This window comes from Hevea brasiliensis, chromosome 2, assembly GCF_030052815.1.
Source record: "Hevea brasiliensis isolate MT/VB/25A 57/8 chromosome 2, ASM3005281v1, whole genome shotgun sequence".
In the NCBI taxonomy this organism is placed as follows: Eukaryota; Viridiplantae; Streptophyta; class Magnoliopsida; order Malpighiales; family Euphorbiaceae; genus Hevea; species Hevea brasiliensis.
Genome location: NC_079494.1, coordinates 2236302 through 2258866, shown reverse-complemented (window position 1 = coordinate 2258866; position 22565 = coordinate 2236302). Strand labels below are relative to the sequence as shown.

Here is a 22565-nt window from a genome sequence, read left to right as displayed (position 1 = left end):
ATAAATTAAAAACTAAAAGTGCATGTGTAAGTCACGTGCTTCGAATATTAAGTAAATAATTGAATATCCCTTGGCAAAAAATTTGTCCTTTAAACAAGAAAGTCCAAGCTTATCCGACTTGGTGATTTTATTCTCACATAAAGACACAAATACCCATGGCATTCGCCTGCAAATATCTGCTTTCTTAATCCATGCTCTTCAGTAAAACAGGGGCATCGCTGTCCAAATTTTGTCGCGTGCCCTAATCCCTAATCCCAGTATAAGCACACACGAAACTCAATATCTGTGTATTTTTTCCTTACGCTTTCTCTTCTGGTTAGGCCTTGACTGCACGCTCTGTTTGATTCGATTTTCGCTCGAGGAAGATAGATCTGCGAGGCTGCAAGCTCGAGTGATTAGCAATGGGAGTTCCCGCGTTCTATCGGTGGTTAGCTGAGAAGTATCCAATGGTGGTGGTGGATGTAATCGAGGAAGAACCTGTGGTTATAGACGGTGTTAAGATTCCGGTGGATACGAGTAAACCTAACCCTAACAACATTGAATACGATAATTTGTATCTCGACATGAACGGGATTATTCATCCTTGCTTCCACCCCGAAGACAGGGTATGGATCTTTTTGGATTACTTGAGCTTGTTCCGCTATTAATTTATAACAATTTCAATTTAAGCTGTTTTTTACTTTTAATTGTCTGTCAATGATGGAACTACGAGTTATTAGTTTCGTAATTATGCATTTAGCTCGATAATTTTCTGGAATTGGCTAGAGAGATGCTTTTTTTTTCCCTCTCCCTTCGAAGTTCAATTGCCTATTCAGAATAGTGCTGTTGCATGGATTTTCAGAAAACACTCATGTTGTCTGGTATATATTATAATCTTTGTGCCTGTGCACAATGGTATACTGGTGCTTAATTAATACGCATTGATTATGCAATTTATCTTATGCAGCCTTCCCCAACCTCTTTCGATGAGGTATTCCAGTGCATGTTTGACTACATTGATAGATTGTTTGTGATGGTGAGACCTCGAAAGTTGCTATACATGGCAATTGGTAAGCATTTAATTTGAGATCATTCTTTGATGGTAAAAAGCATATGTAAATGGCATTTCATGCCCTATATGTGGAACTGATTATCTGAAAATAATTGGTAGATGGTGTTGCTCCTCGGGCTAAAATGAATCAGCAACGATCTAGGCGATTTAGAGCAGCTAAAGATGCAGCTGATGCGGTATGTGCATTTGTGAATAATGTGTGGGTCATCCATGTGTTGACACAGGGGTGGGGGTTAGTTCCTAATTTACCAGTCAAATCAACGTGTCAATTTTGTTTATGTCGAGTAAAATTATTTTTTGGTTTTTTTTTTTTCAAATGCTCATGTGGATTTGAAGCACAGTGCTGGATGGCTTTACTCTGGCTTCTTATCTGTTGTAATTCGAAGTGATAATATTTTTGATACCTATGCATATAAAGAATATGACCGAGTCTTGACAGCTGCTCATGGATAGAGACAAATTCTGGATGGAGCTATGAAACAATCTCTTAAATGAAAGATGGAGAATATTAATGAATATTTGTGATTTGTTTTATCGGAAGTTCCACTTTTTAAATACAATTTGAGGTTAATGTGTTAGCATTTTGTGATAAATTAAGAAAATGATCAAGTTTTTTGCTATAATATATAGTTGATATTAGTTTGTTGTTTCTCTTGGACTGCACTGGTCTTTAAAAGCTTGAATGTTTTTGTTGATTGTTTAATGTTTAGGGAGAGGTCATGTTTTAATTATCAACAAAATCTTACTGATCCTGTAACCTTCAAGTATATGCTAATAAACATAGATTTAACTGCTATATGGAATGAGACATCATTGTTCTTTTGGTGTATTTTTCTGATAAGTAAAATCACCTAAAGATCTTATCGGTCATTTGTATTCAGGACGTTTTCATTTCTATGTTGTTCATTGTTGGTTTGTTCCTATTATTATAGAGAAGAAAACACACAGACATAGCTGGGGAAAAAAAAACTTTGTTATGGTTGTTGATTTTTCTTGGTTACTTTTGTAGGCAGCTGAGGAAGAGAGGCTAAGAGAGGAGTTTGAGAGGGAGGGCAGAAACCTACCACCTAAAGAGGGCTCACAGGTTTTTGATTCCAATGTTATCACTCCTGGAACTGAGTTTATGGCTGTTCTGTCAATTGCACTGCAGTACTACATTCATCTTAGACTAAATTATGATCCTGGCTGGAAAAAAATTAAGGTATGCACATTTCGTAGTCCTTTTTTGTTTTCCCTTAGATGTTTATGCTTTGCTTATCATCTGGTTGTGTATATTTTTTTAACAAAATCTGGTATGTCTGGCAATGTTGAAAGAATACTTTTTGAGTTGTTTCTACATCTGTCTTGTGAAGGTTATCCTTTCTGATGCAAATGTTCCTGGTGAAGGGGAACACAAGATTATGTCATACATTCGTCTTCAGAGAAATCTTCCTGGTTACAATCCAAATACACGCCATTGCCTGTGTGGTTTGGTATATCTCTTCCTTCCATTTGTACTCTCCTTGTTATTGTTGTCATTATTTTGGAATTTACCACCTAAACTGATATAGATTATTCTGTTCACTGGTGCTACTGATAGGATGCAGATCTGATTATGTTGGCTTTGGCTACCCATGAAGTTCATTTTTCAATTCTTAGAGAGGTTTGCATCTTGCTTTATAGAAAAGTTTTCTAAAAATCATTCAACTTTCAAAAAATTATGTCATTCTTTTTTCCGTTTTGCTTATTGCCATTATTTTTATTATTGTTATGCATTAAGATAGAAGGTATTGTTACTTTGAATGAATGAAATAGTTTAGTTTTGCATAAGCTTGTATCAAATTGAGTGGATGGTATTTATCCTTTTGTTAATACTGATACTGATATCAGCAGACATTTTCACATTTTTCTCTGAAACATGTCTATTTTCTCGTAATGGTTTTGTTCAGATTGTTTTTACGCCTGGCCAACAAGATAAATGCTTCCTATGTGGTCAAATGGGCCATTTAGCAGCAGATTGTGAAGGAAAGGCGAAGAGGAAGTCAGGGGAGTTTGATGAGAAAGGTGATGAGAATGTTGTGGTAAAAAAGCCATACCAGGTGAGTTTCCATTCTAAATGTGTTTGGGAGTTATTCTTGTGAATATCTTCCATAGATATGAGACAATATGTTTGACCCTTTCTTTAACCTTTTCTCTTGATGCAGTTTCTCAATATTTGGACACTTAGAGAGTATCTGGAATATGAAATGAGAATTCCTAACCCACCATTTAAGATTGATTTGGAATGCATTGTGGATGATTTTATATTCATGTGTTTCTTTGTTGGCAATGATTTTTTGCCACATATGCCCACATTGGAGATTCGCGAGGTATTTAAATATTTGGCCGTCTGTTTTGAATGAAATATATTTGTGAGATGATGATTATTATAGCAATTGAATATATTAAAGAAGGATTGCCATGAAACTTTTGAAAGCTAAATGTTTTGGCATTAAAGAAAAGTATATATTTGACTTGAACAACATTTTAATTGTTCTTTCATTTGTAATGTCTGAATCTGAATTTTTCTAATCTTTGGTGAATTTGCAAAAGATATTCAACAATAAAAGACAAAGGTTTATATCTAGATTTACAAGCATTTTTGTAAATGCTTTTATCTGCCAATTAGGTTTATATCTAGATTTACAAGCATTTTTGTAAATGCTTTTATCTGCCAATTTTATTCATATTGATGTGAGTTTGCATTTTCCGTTCATACAGTTTTGGATTGTATAGGAAGCGAACTGTGTAGGAAAAGAAAGAATGCTTCTGGCAGTAAAGTTTGATAGTCATGCATCTGTAATGAAAGACATAATGATGTACCTTAGATCTCTAATTAACATCATTACAAATTCAGCCAGACGAGAAGTGGGCATTTTATCCTCTTTTAGTTATTGTTATTGATTTTTATTTTTTTTTATTTTATTATTATTTTTTTTTGGGGGTGGGAGGAGAGAGGGAGTGGTAGTGGTGTTTTCCATTTTGGGTTAGATATCTGGGGTAGCGTCTGGTAGGAGTTAATTATGGTCATGGGCCTCAAAATCAAAGGACTTTGAGAAGTAAGCTGGAATCAATTATGAAGAGTAAAAGTTTATGCTGGTCAAATGTTGAAACGGCCATAATGTCCTACATGACCCTCTTTTAAGTAATTTTCATTTTTATCTTTTCATTTCAGAAACTGCTTCTTTAGAATTATATGAATTGCTGGATGTTAGGCAGCTGCCTATGTGATTTTTCTTTCCCCACTCGCTGCTTTCTACAGTAATTTATTAGTGTAAAATGTGATTTTTTTTCTCTTTAAAATGGTAATAACATGTCGGTTAAAGTGCCTTTGTGTTCCATTGTCAATTTGTTTTCAGGGTGCAATCAACTTGCTGATGGCAGTATACAAGAAGGAATTTAGGACAATGGATGGGTATCTGACCAATGCAAGCAAGGTGTACATCTCAAGATTTTTAAAAGCTGCTTATTGTGGTTTCAATTACCGAACTGTTAACTTTTTGGAAAATTTTTCTTATATTGTATGTTATTTATTGTTTCGTTTCTCAGCCAAATTTGAGCAGGGTGGAGCATTTCATTCAAGCAGTGGGATCATATGAAGATAAAATATTCCTCAAAAGAGCACGTTTGCACCAGGTTAAATACATGGCTGTCTTTCACATGATGGATGTTTGCTGCCTTAACATGGATTATATAAATTACAGGAATAATTCCATTTATTGGATGTGATAGCATGCTCAAAATGCCCCAATTTTTCTAATAATATTATCTTTTTTAGTTATCTGTTATTCATCATATATATATAAATTGCTTGTGCATTAATGGAGAGTGATGAATTAAAAAGATGCATATCTTATTGAAATTGTTGCGCTTGTAGCAGTTACTGATATTTGAACAGTAGAAACAAAGGACAATAGAACAATGAAAGTTCTTTATGCCATTAAATTTCTAATCCTAGGAAGGAACATCTGGATACATATATGAATTTTATTGCCAACTATGGCTAGCTGTTGGAGGATGCCCCTGCATTTTTTGGCTGAACATTAATACATGAATTTAAAAAACAGCAATAGTTTACTATGCTACACAATAAAATGAGAATTGAGATTGCCTGAACCATGAGTAATATATTCAGGTTCTGTGTGAATTCGTGCATGTGTGCAAGTAAGAAGGAAGGGGAAAAAACCTTAGATATTTTCTTCATGAGGGGCATAAAATATTTATTTTATGTAGAAGGCTGCAATCTCTAAAATCAACACCCTAGTGCTTAACAAATTGTTGGGGGACAGCTTGTGGTTGACATTTCTGAGTGATTCTTGCCATTTCTAAATTAATTTTGTTCTGTTGATATATTGCAGCGGCAGTCAGAAAGAATAAAGCGGGAAAAGGCACAGGCGAGAAGGGGAGACGATGTAGCGCCTCAAGTTCAACCTGATTCTTTGGTTCCAGTTGCTAGATTTCGTGGTTCTCGTCTTGCTTCTGCTCCTTCACCTTCGCCATTTCAGCAGAGTTTAGAGAGCTCAATTTCTTTTAGTAAAGAAAACCAGCATGGACGGACTGCAGATGGTCGGGCCCATAAAGTTACTCGTTTTTCTTCATCAGCTAGTGTTGGTGCTGCCATTGTTGAAGCAGAGAACAGTCTGGAAATAGAAGTATGTTTCCTGCTTCAGGAGAGGCACTTTAATGTAATTCTGACTCCTCCAGCCATTCTTTAGGACTCATATTCCATGGGCTAGCCTTTGATTTGGTATGAGCCTATCTGGCGAGGAGTTAAGAGTTCACTTGTTTATGTTGTTTACTATTTTATACAAACTTTGGCTGACTATTGCATTCTACAACGGAAATTTATCTTGTTGATGCTATTTTCCCCATGCTTTCAGGTAAACGAAAATAAGGAAGAATTGAAAACTAAGCTTAAGGAGATACTTCGCGAGAAGAATGATGTTTTTAACTCAAAAAATCCAGAAGAAGACAAGGTTTGAATTTACTATTAAGTGTGTATTTAAATTTCCATTTGTGCCTCTTTTAAGCTCCTCTTTGATTTCTATTGACATTTTGAGACTCCTATAAGCAGTAGCCAGGTGAAAAGGTCAGCTCTAAAATTTTATATATTTGGTTATTTTTGCTTTTTTTTCTTTCTTTCTTTTTTTTTTTTGAGTCATATTAATTATGAAAATTCACATTAGTTGTGTATGTTGTGGTGGGTTGACCAGATTTTTTCTTTTTTAATGATTGTTTTGCTTTGTTTTGGCTGCATGTAATAATGATTATAGTTGATCCAAGTCTTCAAATTTATGATTTGCAGTTTTGGTTCCATGTCATTTAGCATTTGATAAATGCATTATAATGAGATTAAAATTAGATAGGATCAGATAGTATTGTATCTGCAAGTTTAATAATTTCATGTCACCTTATATTGCACCTCTTAAAATGTTAACATGTACATGTTGAGTCTGCCAAATATTTTTCTTCTCTCATCTCTTGGCTATGGCCAATTATCTGGGATGTTTATATTTCTATTGTTTTGTTATCAGGTAAAATTGGGAGAACCAGGGTGGAAGGAAAGGTATTATGAAGAAAAATTTTCTGTAAAAACTCCTGAGGAACTTGAAAACATACGGAAAGATGTTGTAAGTTAAATGAACCCATTTTATTGTTGATATTGAATGTCTTTATTGTCATCAAAGGATCATCTTTTTTTACCATCAATTGAATAGGTTTTGAGGTACACTGAAGGGCTATGTTGGGTCATGCACTATTACTATGAAGGAGTTTGTTCTTGGCAGTGGTGAGCTTTATAGATTTTCTTGCCTTCTATTGCAATTAAGAGTTCTGCTGCTGCTACTTATTCTTTTTTCTTTTTCTTTTTTTTTTTTCTGAATTTATGATGGATAGAGGGAAATATTCAGATCTATGAACACTGTTTTGCTAACAAGTATAGCTGTAGGTGATATAATGCATTACTGCTCCCTTTTCCCACCCTGGACACTTAAAGAGAGGATACGACATTTTGACTGTGTTAAGTATCCCACATCAGTTAGATATGTAGGTAATATGTCTCTTATAAAGACTTGGGCAACCTCCCCCCTTGAGCTGGCTTTTGGAGGTGTGCTGGGCTCAGTCCATTCTCTTATCACAGTATCATAGCCTCTCTAATTGGTGTGTGGGCCTCCCATATTCCACGCTCCAGGTGTTAGCCCTGTGTGTGAGGGGGTTATGTGAAGTATCCCACATCGATTAGATATATAGGTAATGTGTCCCTTATATAGATTTCAGCAATCTTCCCCCCTTAAGCTAGCTTTTGGGAGCGAGTTAGGTGTGGTCCATTTTCTTATCAGACCGTTTGAATTTTTTCCACTCTAGACTCACAAGATGACTTCTTAGTTTAGTCCTCCACAACCTTTGGCAAAAAGGGGCCTCTGGCTGCTATGAAGTTGCAGTTTGCAGTGTTACATTTCTATTTATAAATGCATTCACATGTGGATCAATATTTCACTAATTAATAAATTCTTTGTTTCAGGTTTTATCCCTATCATTATGCACCCTTTGCTTCTGATCTCAAAGATCTAGATCAGATGAACATTGAATTTGAACTGGGCTCCCCATTCAAACCATTCGATCAGCTTATGGGAGTTTTTCCTGCTGCAAGGTGACATAGCTATTTACTTCCTTTCCATGTTTCCCATCAAAAAAGAAATTAAACGTGTGTGTGTGTGTGTGTGTGTGTGTGTGTGTATTCTTTTGCAGTGCCCATGCTCTTCCTGTGCATTATAGAAAGTTGATGACTGATCCAAATTCACCTATTATTGATTTTTACCCTACTGGTATGCGTTTTTACTGAACAAGAATGCTTGATAGTTGATACATAGTTTTCCCTGTATCCTTTCATGATAAGATGTCTTCTTGAACATCAATGTATCAGATTTTGAAGTGGACATGAATGGAAAGCGGTATGCATGGCAGGTGAGTATATTCTTCTGGTCTGAAATCATTTAGCCTCACAAACAAGATGTTTTGCTGGAGGTGATTTCTTATTCAAGTGGATTTTGTTGACGTTTTCTGTTTTTTTCTTCTTCCAAGGGTATTGCAAAGTTGCCCTTCATTGATGAGGCTCGCCTTCTTGTGGAGGTCAAAAAGATTGAACATACGCTAACGGTACAGTTCTAGAATCAAAGTCAGCTTGTGATGTTTGCTTTTCTCCATTCTTTGTTTCTTTTGTTGTTCTCTGCATGGGTCTGAGTGTAAGGCGTGTGGCTGTGCTTCTGTCCAGCAGTGACATTTATGTGGCAATCTTTTGTAGGAGGAGGAAGCAAGGAGAAACAGTATGATGTTTGACATGCTTTTTGTGTTATCATCTCATTCTCTTGCTGAGAGTATATATTTACTTGATAATCACTATAAACAATTAACGGACAAAGAACGAGTTGAAGTCAAGGAACGTGTTAATCCTGAGTTAAGGTTTGTATTTGCAACACTTAGAATATTTATTATGTTACCATGAACTTTGATATTTATAAGATTCTAATATACTGCTGGTCCCATTTTCAACAAGTTAACTTTATTTTGGGGTGAAGTTGGGTACAAATCTTGTTTAGTGAATTTGACATTCTTAGTTTTATGTCTTTTGTTTGAGTACAATATATTGTTCAAGGGTGCAAACTCATTGAAGTAAATACTGGAAATTTGCATGACTTTGGAGAAATGACAGGAAGAAGCCAGTGATAATATATTTTAATCATTTAGGTGGGCACTATTTAATGATTCCTGCCAACCTTCATCAGGCTTTGTGTTTTTTTTTTTTTTTTTAATTAAAAAAAAAAGAACCTCAGGCTTTATGTTGATATCTCAACCTCTTACTTAACCTGAACTTTTATATCCACTAGAGAAAGTAGAGTTTCAGTCTTTGTTATGATTCTAACTATGGTGGGGTATTCTAGGCTTGTCAGTATCTCAGTTAGAAGCTTATTCAACAAGTTCTTGCTTCAGATGCCTGTGGATTTTTTCATGCTCCTAAAATTTATCTGATGAATAGGTGATTGTTGTCAATGTTGAGATGCTATTTTATTTCTTTATATGTGAAATCATCTTTGTTGTGGCTTTGGTGTTGTCTGTTTTAACTTGTGTGCACACTGCACACACATTCATAAAACAATGCATCAATTTAATTTTGAGTCTTGAGGCATTATGTCACTTTCACATTATTGTTATTCCAAGTTTCCAACTGCAATCTCCCTAATTTGCTGCGACTTAATTTTTGGACTTGCATGGACTATTTCCAAATTATCTACAAATTCAAAATGTATTTGGACTATTTTCTAATTTTTTTAGGGCTACATGCAGTGATGGGATGAATGGCTACATATCCCCTTGCTCTGGAGATACTCATCCTCCTATATTCAGGTCTCCGGTTGCAGGGATGGAAGACATTTTGGACAATGAAGTCGTGTAAGCTTCTAAGCATTGATTTTATATACTAGATCCGTTAATACAATTTAAATCTGGCACCCATTAGATATATTAAAATCCATTAGAACTTTTGTAAGTGATTAAGTGCCTAATGTTTTATTATTTTATTAAATTTTAAATCTTTATCTTTTGCTTCTCAGATGTGCTATATACAGGCTCCCTGACCCACATAAACACATAACCCGACCACCTGTTGGGGTCATATTCCCTAAGAAGGTATGTATTAGAGAGGCCCAAATGCTTCCATAATGTGGTTTTCCATTTGTTTTTCCTGCATATGAAGTGACAGATTTTTATGACTTGGGTTTCACATAATTTCATCTAATGTATCTTTAATCAGCTAAATTTTTTGTGATTGTATCCCGTGCCCCCTGCCTGTCTCTCTGATTTCTGTCAAGAAAATTCTTTAGTGATGATTTGTGAAATAATGTTGCACTATTTTATGCACTTGCATACCTTTTTTATGCGCCAAGCTGATCATTGAATATTATGCTGTATGCTGATTCCTTTTATGTGGAGATTTAATCAAAGCTTGAGTAAAAATATTACTGTTAAGCAGCTATTTTCAAAATATTCTCAATAAAAGAGTGCAAGCAATGCAGCATGTGGTTATAATGTGTTTGATGCAAAGCTTCTTGACATGCTGCCACTTAGAATACATGGTCCATGACGAGGAAGGACTTTGATCGGTTGGGATGAGGATTAGGTTTAGGCAATCTATTATGACCAGTGATTCTCATCTTTCATATTTTTTATATCTTAACGTGCCACTTTAACATGACATTCAATGTTCAAGCATTCAGATGGCTTGGGTTCTGGCTGATTGAGTTTAACGGTTACTGCTTTTCTTGTAGATGGTAAATGCAGGGGATCTGAAACCTGAACCTGTTCTGTGGCATGAAGATTCTGGGAGGAGGCCTTGGGAAAGTGAAAGGTACGTCTTCCGTTACCTTCACTGAAATTGGAATGGCAATGACGATCTTCTACTAAATTTTTCATCTCATCTGTTTGCATGTGCATTTCTACGTTTAATGTCTGTTGAGAATTGATGGTTCTATATTTTTCATTAATTGGGAGTCTGGCCTTTCTTTTCAGGCATAACCCCCCTGGAACTGTCTCTGGCCGTCAGCTTGGGGAAGCATCACATCGACTTGTCGTTAATAGTTTACAATTAAAGGTAGATCGCAATGGTTATGCCAATCATTTTCATGCCTCACCACCACCTTATGCTGCTGCTGCTCATGTTACATCACACTATTCCTATACAAATGGGTTGCATGATCCTGGAAGACATGGAAATGTGCAGCCTAGAAGGGATTATTCTCATGCTGGTCAACATAGGTCTTCAAATCTTACTCACTATAACCGAGGTTCCGGTCAGCCCTATGGTTCTTCAGGTGCCAACCCCCATTATAATGGGTTTAATCCTCAATATGAAAGAGATAACCGATCAAGTGGACAGCATTCAAGGCAGGTTTATCACCCACCAGAATTTCATCAGAATAGTGGACCACAGCACCGCCATGGTTCCATTACTCAAATATCATCTGGGGCCACTGCCTATGGTTTTCAAGGTGGTTATGATGGCTATCAGAGCCATCAATCACCTGGAGTTGGTAGTCAACAGTGGGGTGATGGTTTCCCTCCTCTGGTTGATCAGAATGTTCCTAGGGGTTATAATCACCACCAACAAGGGGGTAACAGATATTCTGCATTAGACTCAAGAGGAGGTAGGATGCCACCATCTGGTGCCGGTGGTCCTAGTAGGAGGCCGCCACAGCATTTAACTCATGGTGGAGCAAATAGGAGGCCAATGCAGCCGCCACCTGGTGGAGCTGGTGGGTTTCACCAGCCACCACCTCATAGTTATGGAAATAGGGGGCCTAGGCCTCCACCTGGTAAGAGGCCACCAGCTGCTGGGTATGGCCACCGATAGAATTATTTATCATCACAGGAAGCATACCTTCAAAGCTGTAAAATGGTTAGTTTTTGTTGGTTTGTCATTCGTCATTTCATTACAACATCTTTCTAGGTTTAGCCATTTCTTGTATTTTTTTTTAAGTGTGTTGTATTCTTCTAAGTGGCACTGGTCGATTCTTCATGATAGACAGTTAAGTCCTTATGCGTACCTCTTAACACATGCCTCAACGAATTCCGAAGAGCAATTGATTGGTTCGATAAAGATTTTTCTTTGTTATAGCAAATACCTAAAGAATTCTCTCCTCCCCTTGATGGATGGTTTGTTTGCGGTATTTGCTTGGAAGGAAATGACAGGTGACTTGCGATTAATGGAAAAAGCCCCAATTACCTTTACTATTTTGACCTTTTAAATATTTTTTCCTTTTATTTTTATTAATGCAATTAAGAAAAAGTCAAGGAAGAGTATGTTAATGAAAAATAACTTTCTAATCATTTAAAATAAAAAAAATATTTTTAATTATATATATGTATATTAAAGTTAAAATAAAATTTAAAATTTCACACTATTTTGTATTATATTTTTTTAGAAATTTTTGAATTTTATTTTAATTAGATTAAAGATATTTTTTAAATTTAAAAATTAATATTTATTTATAATTAATTACGGCGTTGAATATCTAAACATATTGAATGTTGGAGAGTTAACTCGATGCATAAAAAATCTGAGCATGTGCAAATATTAGATCTAAAGCAGAAAGATTGGTAGACGGTTCCCTTGGCAAACGTTTGGGTCTGATATGAGGTGGTGGTACGAAACTTTATTAAGCAAAGTCAAGACGACATAAGCCTGTTTCAAAAGATTGATTTGTAGAGACTGACATAAACCTATTTCAAAAAGATTGATTAATAGAGCCTTCCTCTCTCCTTGTCGAGTTCTAGAATTGACATAAAACTGTTTTTACAATTTTCCAAAAATTCTACTTCCTTAATCAAATTACCCCAATTAAACAAGAGAATTGGCAAAATTGAAGTTTATCCCCCTTCTATTTAGAGAATTTATTTCGTACAACTGTGGTATGTAAAACAAATATGCCCTGACGATTGATTATAATGACTTACCATAATCAGTTGTCTTAATAAAATCATTGTGCATAAATTATATTTTAAAATTTCACTCTATGAGTTAGCCAATAGCCCAATGCCATGTGAGTTTATATATTTCCCTTTTATTTTTTCAGTCATTCAGATTCAATCAAAATTTAAATTCAATAATTTCACGGCTAATTGGAATTTCCTCTTCCTCTCCTCCAAATTTGATACATTACATATAAAGTATGAAAAAAAAATGTAAAAGTTAATGAGCTTAAGGTGCGATTTTAATAAAGATTTAGCACTAAATTGGCAAAATTACTTTAAAAAAAAAATAAAAACAAAACACTATTTTAAATACGGTTAAAAAAATTAAAATTTTTTTATGATTTGAATATTTTTATGATTACAATTTATTAAATTTAATTTTAAATTTTTTAATATTTTTTAATTAAAATATTAAAAAAATATTTCTTCTCAATAATATCTTCAACAGTAATATCTCAAATTTCTTAAATAAATAAATAAATAAAACACACAATTTGAAGATTTCAGTCGGATCTAATCAACCGCACGTGTGCAAGCAGCGACAGCTTAGGTTGGTCGGATGGTATGGTGGGTCATAATATATATATATAAAATAATTTATGTGCTTAATTGATGCATATTATAATTTTCAATAATATCTTTTGAATGCTATATTTTTTTATTTAATTTTTGATATTATTTATGAGTGAGATTCAATTCATTTGAAGATTCACATGCATGAATTTAATTATAGGCTCACAAAAGTGTAAAATAATAATGTTTATATGTATCCCTTGGAAGGTAGGCGGGGCCATAGTTTGGTTTTTTTTTTTTTTTTTTTCATCACAATTTTTACCGAAGTTAAATATTCATATTTACAGATTTAGGGAAGAACATATTTCTTATTAAAATCATAACAATTTTATCAATGCGCATTAATTTTTATAAGTCTATACACACACTCATTCATAATCGATGTAAAATCTCGAAAGATCTAATTTCTATTTGAAATCAATCAAATAGAAATTAAAATTGATTAGAATTTAGACTATTTTCTCTTTTAAAAAAAATTAAAATATGATGAAATTTAGTTTTGGATTCAAATCGATTTTTAAATTTAAAATCGATTTTTAAATTTAAAAATAATAAAATTTTAATCATTAAATTGGATCAAAATCAAAATTGAAAATAAAAGAGACTATAATTAGATGCCAAACTACGTTTAATTAGGGGTTGTGGTCTCCCAAAAATTTTAAAAATTATAATTTTACTCATAAATTATAATTTTTTAAAAAAAAATACTATTTACCCCTTTAAAATTTTTAAATTAATATATATTTTTAAAAAAATTACTATTTATTCCTCCAATATTTTTTTTTATTTTAGCCTTTACATTTCTATATAATTAAATTTCATTCATATTTTTATATTCATCTCTTAACATTTTATATTTTTAATTTAATCTCTATATTTTTACCAAGATTTCATTTAATTTCTTTTTAATATTCATCTTTAACCCAAAAATTAATTTCTAATTCCGCTCTCGTTTACTATTGGGTGCTTACACATATCAAAATTTCAGGTTGATTCATCAACCATATGTAAAAAAAAATGAAATTTACAAGTCAACATTCTAGGTGTGAATAACCTCAATTAGGCAGCTAAGTTTTGTGTTCCAACTTACAGTACAGCCATGGCTTTTAAATAAGCAAAATATATTGCTAGTGGTTGGACGCCTTTTACTACAGTTTCTTGATTAGCTTCCACAAACAGAAAATAATAAAGAAATCATCTCAAGAAAACTATAAAGAGAAAGAATAATAGAGGAAAGTGTACACTACAGGGTATCTTTAATTCTTTATGGCCTGAAATTATACTATTAATGTCTACATTAGTAGATAAAAAGATTGGGTTTCCTCTTCTAATCCAAGATTTATTATTATAAATGGATTAGAAAATCTCATCAACTCTTGCTTAATAAATGGTCATAATAATAATAATAATAAACATTTTGGAGTTACGTTGCATTAGCAAGCAACAAAGATTTCTTTACCAATGTTTTCAAAGAAATTCAGCGGCATAACTTTGGGGTGCGAATGTGATGGAAATTTAAGTCATCTGTGACGTATATAGGTTTTTTAATTCCTCAATCACATGAGTTTACTACTTAATTACATGTTAACTTCATTATTAAGATATTAATGATCTTGCTAATATAATTTATTCAATTTTCCATAGATTATTTTTTTTAAATGTAAATGATATTAAAAAAAATTATTTAAATTAATTTATTAATTTAATTTAATTTAATTAAGTGATTAAATACTCAACTTTCAACAAGTTGAAGACATCAATCTCGTGGCTTTAATGACCAAAAAAATTACCTATTATTTAAGATCCCAATGAGTAATTTTTTTATATAAAAAACTATTAGCTATTATTAATATCGATGTTAATATATATACATATATATAAATATATAATTATGAAATGACTAAAATAACCTAGCTAGTAAGACATTTCGGTGATTGACAATTTATGTATTTATTTTATAGGACCATAAAAAGCTTAAATAATAATTAGAAAAGAAAAAGCTCATACACATGCCCAAAAAAATCTTTTGTCATTTAGGCCTTTTCTCTCTTTTCCCCTAAAGAATCCAAATGAATTCTCTAATCCTTAAAAAGAAAAAAAAATTCTTTGCTTAGAGGAGGGTTAGGTTTTTTCTTCTTCCACATTCCAAAAGATCAACACCCTTTTGGAGATATGTTCTTTTCCAAATCACACTAATTAATTATATCAGAAGCCATAAGATTCCATATAATTAATTACCCATTAATTATTTTATTAAGAATAAGAGATTATTGGTCAAAAAGACTCAAATCCCCTTTTTTAGTGGAATAGACTTGATTAGAAACCTCATTAACATGAGACTGGTGGCTACAAGCCTCATATCATGGTTGTGTTGTGTGCATGAATTTCAGCCTCACACAAGGAAGAATAGTGAGGTTGAGAAGGAAATTAATTTCATATTTAAGGATTCTAAGCATTTTAATATTAAATTAATAATATATATTTATGTTATGAATGTTATAAGTGTTTGTATATTTTAATAAAATTATTAAAATTTAAAAAATATTTTTTAAATAAAAAGTCGCGTTCTTTAAAAATAGTTTAATTTTTTTAATCAGAAAAATATTTTTTATTGACTCATTTTTTAGTGTCTTAAATGCTAAAAAATTATAAAAAAAAATATTTTTTACAAAACAAACAAAATCTTAAATGTAGATTTCCAATGGCCTCTTCTTTTATGGAATTGCGTATGAAAACTCATAAATTTAGATAAGCACGATTCAGTTTGAAGCCAAATCAAAATTAAAATTCACATCAATGTAATTAAATTAATTCAATTGATATTGAACCGAATCAAAATTGATCAATTTGAAATTTGGTTTCAATAACTTGAATTGAAAGTGACATCTTGATTTGATATCAATTTCTTGAACTTTAAACCAGTGGTGATCCATACTTGCATTGGACAAGAGCAGTTCAATTAATTGACATTTTTTTTTCTAGTAAGCTAATTAATTATATTAAGTCATTCCAATTTCCAAGTATTTACATTTAGCAAGTTATATGTACACGCTATTTGCTGATATTAACTAATATCTTTGAAGCATATACCATGTTTGTTAGAAAATATTAATGGACCAACTAGTATGATTGATTGTGATATATTCATTTGTCATATGAAAATGAAAGAATATACTTATGATGGACACATGGTTGAATTTGAGGAAAAAAAATTTAATATTGAATTGATCTGAATCAATAAATTTTAATTCAATTAAAAAAAATAAAAATAGATGAATTCAAATTAATTTTAATTTTAAATTAAATCGGTTTGATTCTAAAATTATGGCCATATCTATTTGGAGCTATCAAAATATATAAAATAATATACAAAATAGGATAATTTTGATGGTCCAAGTAAGCAAACATATTTAAATAAGAAGTTGTGGAAATAATCCCATTTAATTAACAAGATTATCTCAATTCTACGACGCTTAAATCACGTTCCATGATTCATGCTACTGTAATTGCCTTCAGTTTTCACACGACAAGGCAAGTGAAGATTGATTAATGTCGGTTCTTAATCATTTTTGTGTAGTTTCATTCACATTTAACTGTCAGTCTGCCATTAAATTATAGATTTAAAAAAAAAAAAAAGATATTAGTTTCATCGATTTGTTATTCTGTTTTTATTAACGGAACTGAGGTAGTCCTGTTATTCCCACTTGTAGAATTCACTGAGGTGATCCTTTGAGCCCATATCTCTTTATCATTTGTACTGAGGGGCTTTCTATTTTGCTTAGGGATGCTGAGTGTGGTAACCTCATGCATGGCTGTAGGGTCAGTAGAAGTTGCCCAAGTGTATCTCATTTGTTTTTTTGCTGATAACAGCTTTTTATTTTTTCAAGCTAATTTTGTTGAGACCAATCCTATTAAGCAGATTTTGAATATTTATGAAAGAGCTTAAGGTCAGGTTGTGAATTTTCGGAAATTTGGCATCTTTTTCAGTCAAAATGTCGATGCTCAAGTTCGGCAATCTATTTCTCTTTGTTTGGGTGTGCATGACCTGTTAAATCATGGCAAGTATATAGGCTTGTCTTCCTTGGTAGGGCGTAAGAAAAGGGAGATTTTCAAATTTTTAAAGGATCGGCTGTAGAAGAGATTGCAAGGGTGGAAGAATAACCGTTGTCCAGAACAGGGAAAGAAATTCTGATTAAATCAGTTGTTCAAGCTCTTCCTACTTGCAGCATGAGTGTTTTTAAACTCCCTCTCTTGACTTGTAATGATTTACAGAAGATGGTGAATTCGTATTGGTGGGGTATGAAAGTCAATGGAAGAAGAAGTATTCATTGGATGTCTTGGAATAGACTTTGTGATAAAAAGGAAGTTGGTAGTTTGGGTTTTCACCATCTTGAATCCTTTAATATTGCTATGTTAGGCAAGCAATGTTGGAGCTTTCTTATTAATCTTGACTTTTTTCCTACAAAGATTTTCAAAGCAAGATATTATCCTTGTAGGGATTTTTTCCAAGCTCAAGAGGTGTATAATCCGAGCTTTATTTGGAAGAGCTTATTGCAGTCTAAATATATGCTTTCTAAGGTTGTTCGATGGCGAATTGGGAATGGCATGCAGGTTCGGTTATGGGAGGATCCTTGATTGCCAAATTCAAATAATTACAAGCTAAATTGTGATGTCACTGTTAGTAGTAGGCCATAGAGCATATCATTTTGTATGTATCTTGTACATATTTTATTAATAAAAGACAATTTCACTTTTCCGTTTGCATAATGTATTTATGTATAATAGAAAAGGTCCATTGATATTTTGTTATAAATTCTATTCTTAAGTTGTTAAGAATATGAGTGACAGTATTTCTAGCACAAAGTATCATAAATTGGTTCACAATCAAGGATACTTCACACAGGATATGGCTTATCCAGAAAGATTGTAATAATGTTTGTTCCCAAGGTATTTATATGAGATATAAATAAGATGGAGTGGTGAGTCTCATGCCACATAACAAACATGATAGGCACTTATACTTGATAAGTAGGCCGAACCAGTGACGCTTATGACAAGCACATGGAGTTTACTCTTGTCAATGTATTGTCATATATCATATCAGTGCATATAAACTTTAGACTTGAGATAACACAGTTATCTTGTATATAGGTAGTTTGAGTTTGATATTGCTTTCATACTTGTACTGTGTATGGGTATATGAGCATGTGTTGGCTCCTACTAGTTATATATGGAGATAGGTGTTGATCAAGATGGAATCTGTTATTCTAAGTAAATAGGGATAAAATCCTATGTTCATTTAATTGTTCTTGATGTTTCAAGTTCCTGGCCAGGACAGACAGATTTAGTCAGAAAAGAGTTTCTGACAAGAAAATCTAATTAATCAAGAATTGAAATTAAAAAAGAACATAATGTTCCTAGCAAATGGGATTTAACATTAACCATGACTCCAGCTCGAATTGGGATTTTGTAACAAAAAGATTCTAGTGCATGGTAACATATGATTATAGGTTCATTTAAGGTATTCTTGTTACTGATTGGGTGGTCATGGCACGCTATGCTAGGTGTCAACCATGGTCTATGAGATGCCTAAATTGATTTAGAGAAATCATTCATAGTAAGAAAGAGTTCTGATGATATTAAGAGTTGATATCATATCTCATTACCAATTAGTGATGAGCCTAGTAAGTCACACACATACACAAGTTAATCACCAAGTTAAATGTGATTTAATTGATTAATTAAAGAGTTTAATTAATTAATTAAATAAGTTTGATTTGCAATAAGATTGCAATGTCCCTAGCATGGCTTAAAACCAAATCTAGGCTATTAAATGTATAGTATAAGTTAAATTTATATTTAAAGTATTTAAATATGAATTTAATTGTGAGAAATTAATTAATGGAGATTAATTAATTAATTTATATTTGATATAAATTTATTAGAAGAGGATAAATAATTATTTTGAGTTGAGAACTCAAAATTAAAACATAAGAGTAATTTGATCATTTCACATGGTAACATGTGGTACCATGAGATGGTGACATATGACATCATATAAGTTTGTCATTTGTCTTCCCATCATGCAAGGTGATCAAAGTCAAGATTAACTCTAGTTTTGACACTTGGCTTAATGAGATTAAGTCAATTAAAAATAAGATGCAATGTGGTGGTGACATGTGGCAAAGGGTTTAAGTGATTAGTTGACCTAATTATAAAAGGGAAAGAAATAAGAATTAAAACACAATTCTCTCTATTATTGAAAAGGTGGCAGCACCTCTCTCCCATCTCCTCTTCTTGCTTTCTTCATCAATTCAAAGAGAAATCATTCATTCCCTTTGAATTAAAATTGCTAGAAATTGTTTCTAGTGTCCTATACACACCTACAACCTTTCTAAAAGCAAAAACCCAAATTATAATTGTTTGGTAAGGCTTAAGAAGTTGATTTGGGGGCTTCCCATTGGTGATCTTGGTGTGAACAAGCTAGAGGGATAACACTTAGGGTCTTAGGTACTTCCTAAAAGTGCCAATTGCACCCATAGTGCATCAAAGAGATTACTGCCCAAACTTCTCTTTTAAACTAGGGTTTAAACGAATTAATTTATTAATTCACAATCTTAAATGGCAAATGAAGATTCTAATATATATTAAAAGTGTTTTAATATGCTATTAAGCATTGAAATTAATTAGGCACATAAGAGATGTGGCATGATGCATGAAACCCTAGAAGAAAAATTTTGAAATTTAATACTCCAATGAACCAATCACCATGCTTTTGCTTCTTCAGTCACAGCTGGAACTGAAGATTAACGAGTTAATGAGCTTATGCTTGTTGGGAACTAGCAATGGGACGTGTCGAAGCTTAATGAGTTGTTTCCGCTTGATGTAGTGTCTTCTATTTTGCATATTCCTCAAAGTTTTCAACCACAAGATGATTCTTTAGTTTGGTAGTTCAACAAAAAGGAAGTGTATACTGTTAAATCGATTTATATACTATTAAATCGAGTTATCACGTCCAATATGAGACTTTGTTTCTGCAAGCTCAGATCAGAGTGTTAGAGTGGAATATTTTGTGCAAATTGAATCTTTCTCCAAAGGTGAAGATTTTTTTTGTGGAGACTTTGTAGGAATATTGTACCTACTACTTCTAGGTTGGCAGATAAGGGAGTTGATGTTTCTCGTTCTTGTCGTGTGTGCTTTAAAGAAGAAACTTCAAGTCATGTGTTTCTTTCTTGTCCTAGGGCAATGGACTGTTGGAGGATTTTAGATGTTGATGTTTAGTGATTTTCAAGCAATGTTGTTTGAATTTGTTGATTTTTTTATGCGACAACAAGATCACTCTCTTTGTCTCCATAGTTGCATGGTGTTGTAGGCAATCTAGGTTGCTCGAAATCTTCTTATTTGGCAAGACAAAATCTGTTCTTCTTAACATGTTGTTCAGGAAGCTTTGGCTTTCTTATCAGATTGGGATGTTGCGAAAATTTTGTCTCCAAATTGTCATCTTTCTAATCAATACCAAGTTACTTCTTCTTGTTCGGTGAAGCCATAGTCTGGTTCTTTGAAATGCAACTCTAATGTAGCTATCTTTGCTCCTAAGCTTAAATGTGGTTCTAGTGCTATTTTGAGAGATAGCTCTAGCGCTTTTCTTGCTGCTAGATCAACGATTATAAAGTATCAAGTCTCCTCATATTGTGGAAGCTTTGGCCCTTAGAGATGCATTGGCTTGGATACTTGAGCATATTTTGTCAAATGTTGTGTTTGAGGTGGATAGTCAGGTAGTGCTCTTTGCTATGAATTTTCAGGCTGAAGATAGATCGAGTTTTGGAACATAATTTAGGTCTGCAAATTGTTTTTTATCACAAGGTTCTTCTTTCTCTTTAATTTAGGGTAAAAGCCAAGCTGATAAAGTTGTCCATTGTATTGCTAGGAGGGCTTTAGTTATTGATAACCCTATGATTTGGGTTGCTCCTCCTGAGTTCTTGGTTTGTATTCTGTTTGAGGATTCTTTGTAATAAATATTTTGTTTCCTAAAAAAAGAAATATATATATATATATATATATATATATATATATATATATATCTCTTGAGTATGACAGTCATAGTCTCCTAAGGCTTTAAGTCTGGGGTCACCGATTGACATCCTCGATTTAATCAAACCCTATAAGAAGAAATCTATCACCAAACTTGAGGTGACATACAATGAGACGAACCATTAGATAAGCCACCAATGCCTCCTATTACACTCCTAAGTTGATACAATAATTAATCATCATACTAATGTGAAGAGTCGAATCGGGATGAGACAAGACCATGAGATATTAAAGTAGTGTATATTCTATTTATAAATGCAATCTTGGTACCATATGAAGTAGACCCATATGGCAAAATTTGAAATTATTTTATGGGTCCATCACTCTACATTATAATATTCAACATGATGGATGAGGAAGGTGGTTAAAGGATTTAATGTGGGTGTAGCTCTGGCCATGGTCGATTTAAAATCATAATAGTGGATTAAAATTTGATTAATTTAAATCAAATTAAAATTAAAATCGATCAAAATTGATAAACTGAATGGGATTAATTTAAAGATTTTCTATATGAAAGCATGATTCTCATCACAAGTACAAGAATTATTATAAAAATAAATCTAATTGCTTGATATTAATCCAAGTCACCCATCTTCGTAGAGACATGCTCCTCAATCCTCAGATTATTATTATTATTATTATTTTCTGTCAACACAGCACAGCATAGGGAAATGATTTCCAGAGCTGCAGCAAACCAAGTGGGATTTCTAAATTTTATTTTATTTTATTTTTTTAATTTGCATTAAATAAAGCGATTAAGGGTAGCAGAATTTACAAATAAGGAAGAAAAATAGAGTATGAAAAGCCAAATGAATTGAGAGAAAGCCCCACGAGTCTCTGTCTGGAGTACCCTTTGGACAATCCTAACCACCGTTACAGCTGTTGTGTAATACAATAATCATCATCGAGTGGGTCCAACTCTTATGGACCATACGATGTTATGTCTTACGTTAGGTCTGTGCACGGATAATGGGTTACCCATCACAATCGTACTAAATTATATTTATTTTAATTTTTATTAAAAAATAAATTGAAATTATATCACTCTCATAGTGAATTAAAATCAAACTAAAAAGTCAATTTTATTTATATTATGATTTTTTAGATATTTATGATTCATTTATTACTATGTATTATATATGATTTAATATTATTTTTATATTTTTATTTTTTAAATATTTTTAATTATAACTTAAATATTTTTAATTATGACACATTTAATATTATTGATTAATAGTTATTAGATTCAATTTAAGGTCAAAATCAAACTAAATAATTTAAAAATAAGTATAAATAAAAAAAATTTCAT

At 32.7% G+C, this 22565-nt stretch overlaps 1 protein-coding gene across 2 annotated transcripts; it reads left to right on the top strand.

Moving 5' to 3' along the window:
* The first annotated feature begins 292 nt into the window (after positions 1-292).
* On the top strand, positions 293-11717 carry LOC110673776 (5'-3' exoribonuclease 3). Of its 2 annotated transcripts, none has more exons than XM_021836973.2 (23): positions 293-605; positions 947-1049; positions 1151-1227; positions 2061-2252; positions 2404-2523; positions 2631-2693; positions 2980-3129; positions 3235-3399; positions 4429-4506; positions 4619-4705; positions 5428-5721; positions 5950-6045; positions 6604-6699; positions 6787-6857; positions 7590-7718; positions 7817-7893; positions 7992-8032; positions 8150-8224; positions 8370-8527; positions 9410-9514; positions 9676-9751; positions 10390-10469; positions 10631-11717. In XM_021836973.2, the coding sequence occupies exons 1-23, from the start codon at positions 402-404 to the stop codon at positions 11469-11471; spliced, it is 3378 nt and encodes a 1125-aa protein (XP_021692665.2). In that variant the 5' UTR covers positions 293-401; the 3' UTR covers positions 11472-11717. The 2 variants fall into 2 exon arrangements, with proteins under 2 accessions (XP_021692665.2, XP_021692664.2); XM_021836972.2 differs by having other exon boundaries at positions 296-605; positions 9398-9514.
* The last annotated feature ends 10848 nt before the right edge of the window (positions 11718-22565 follow it).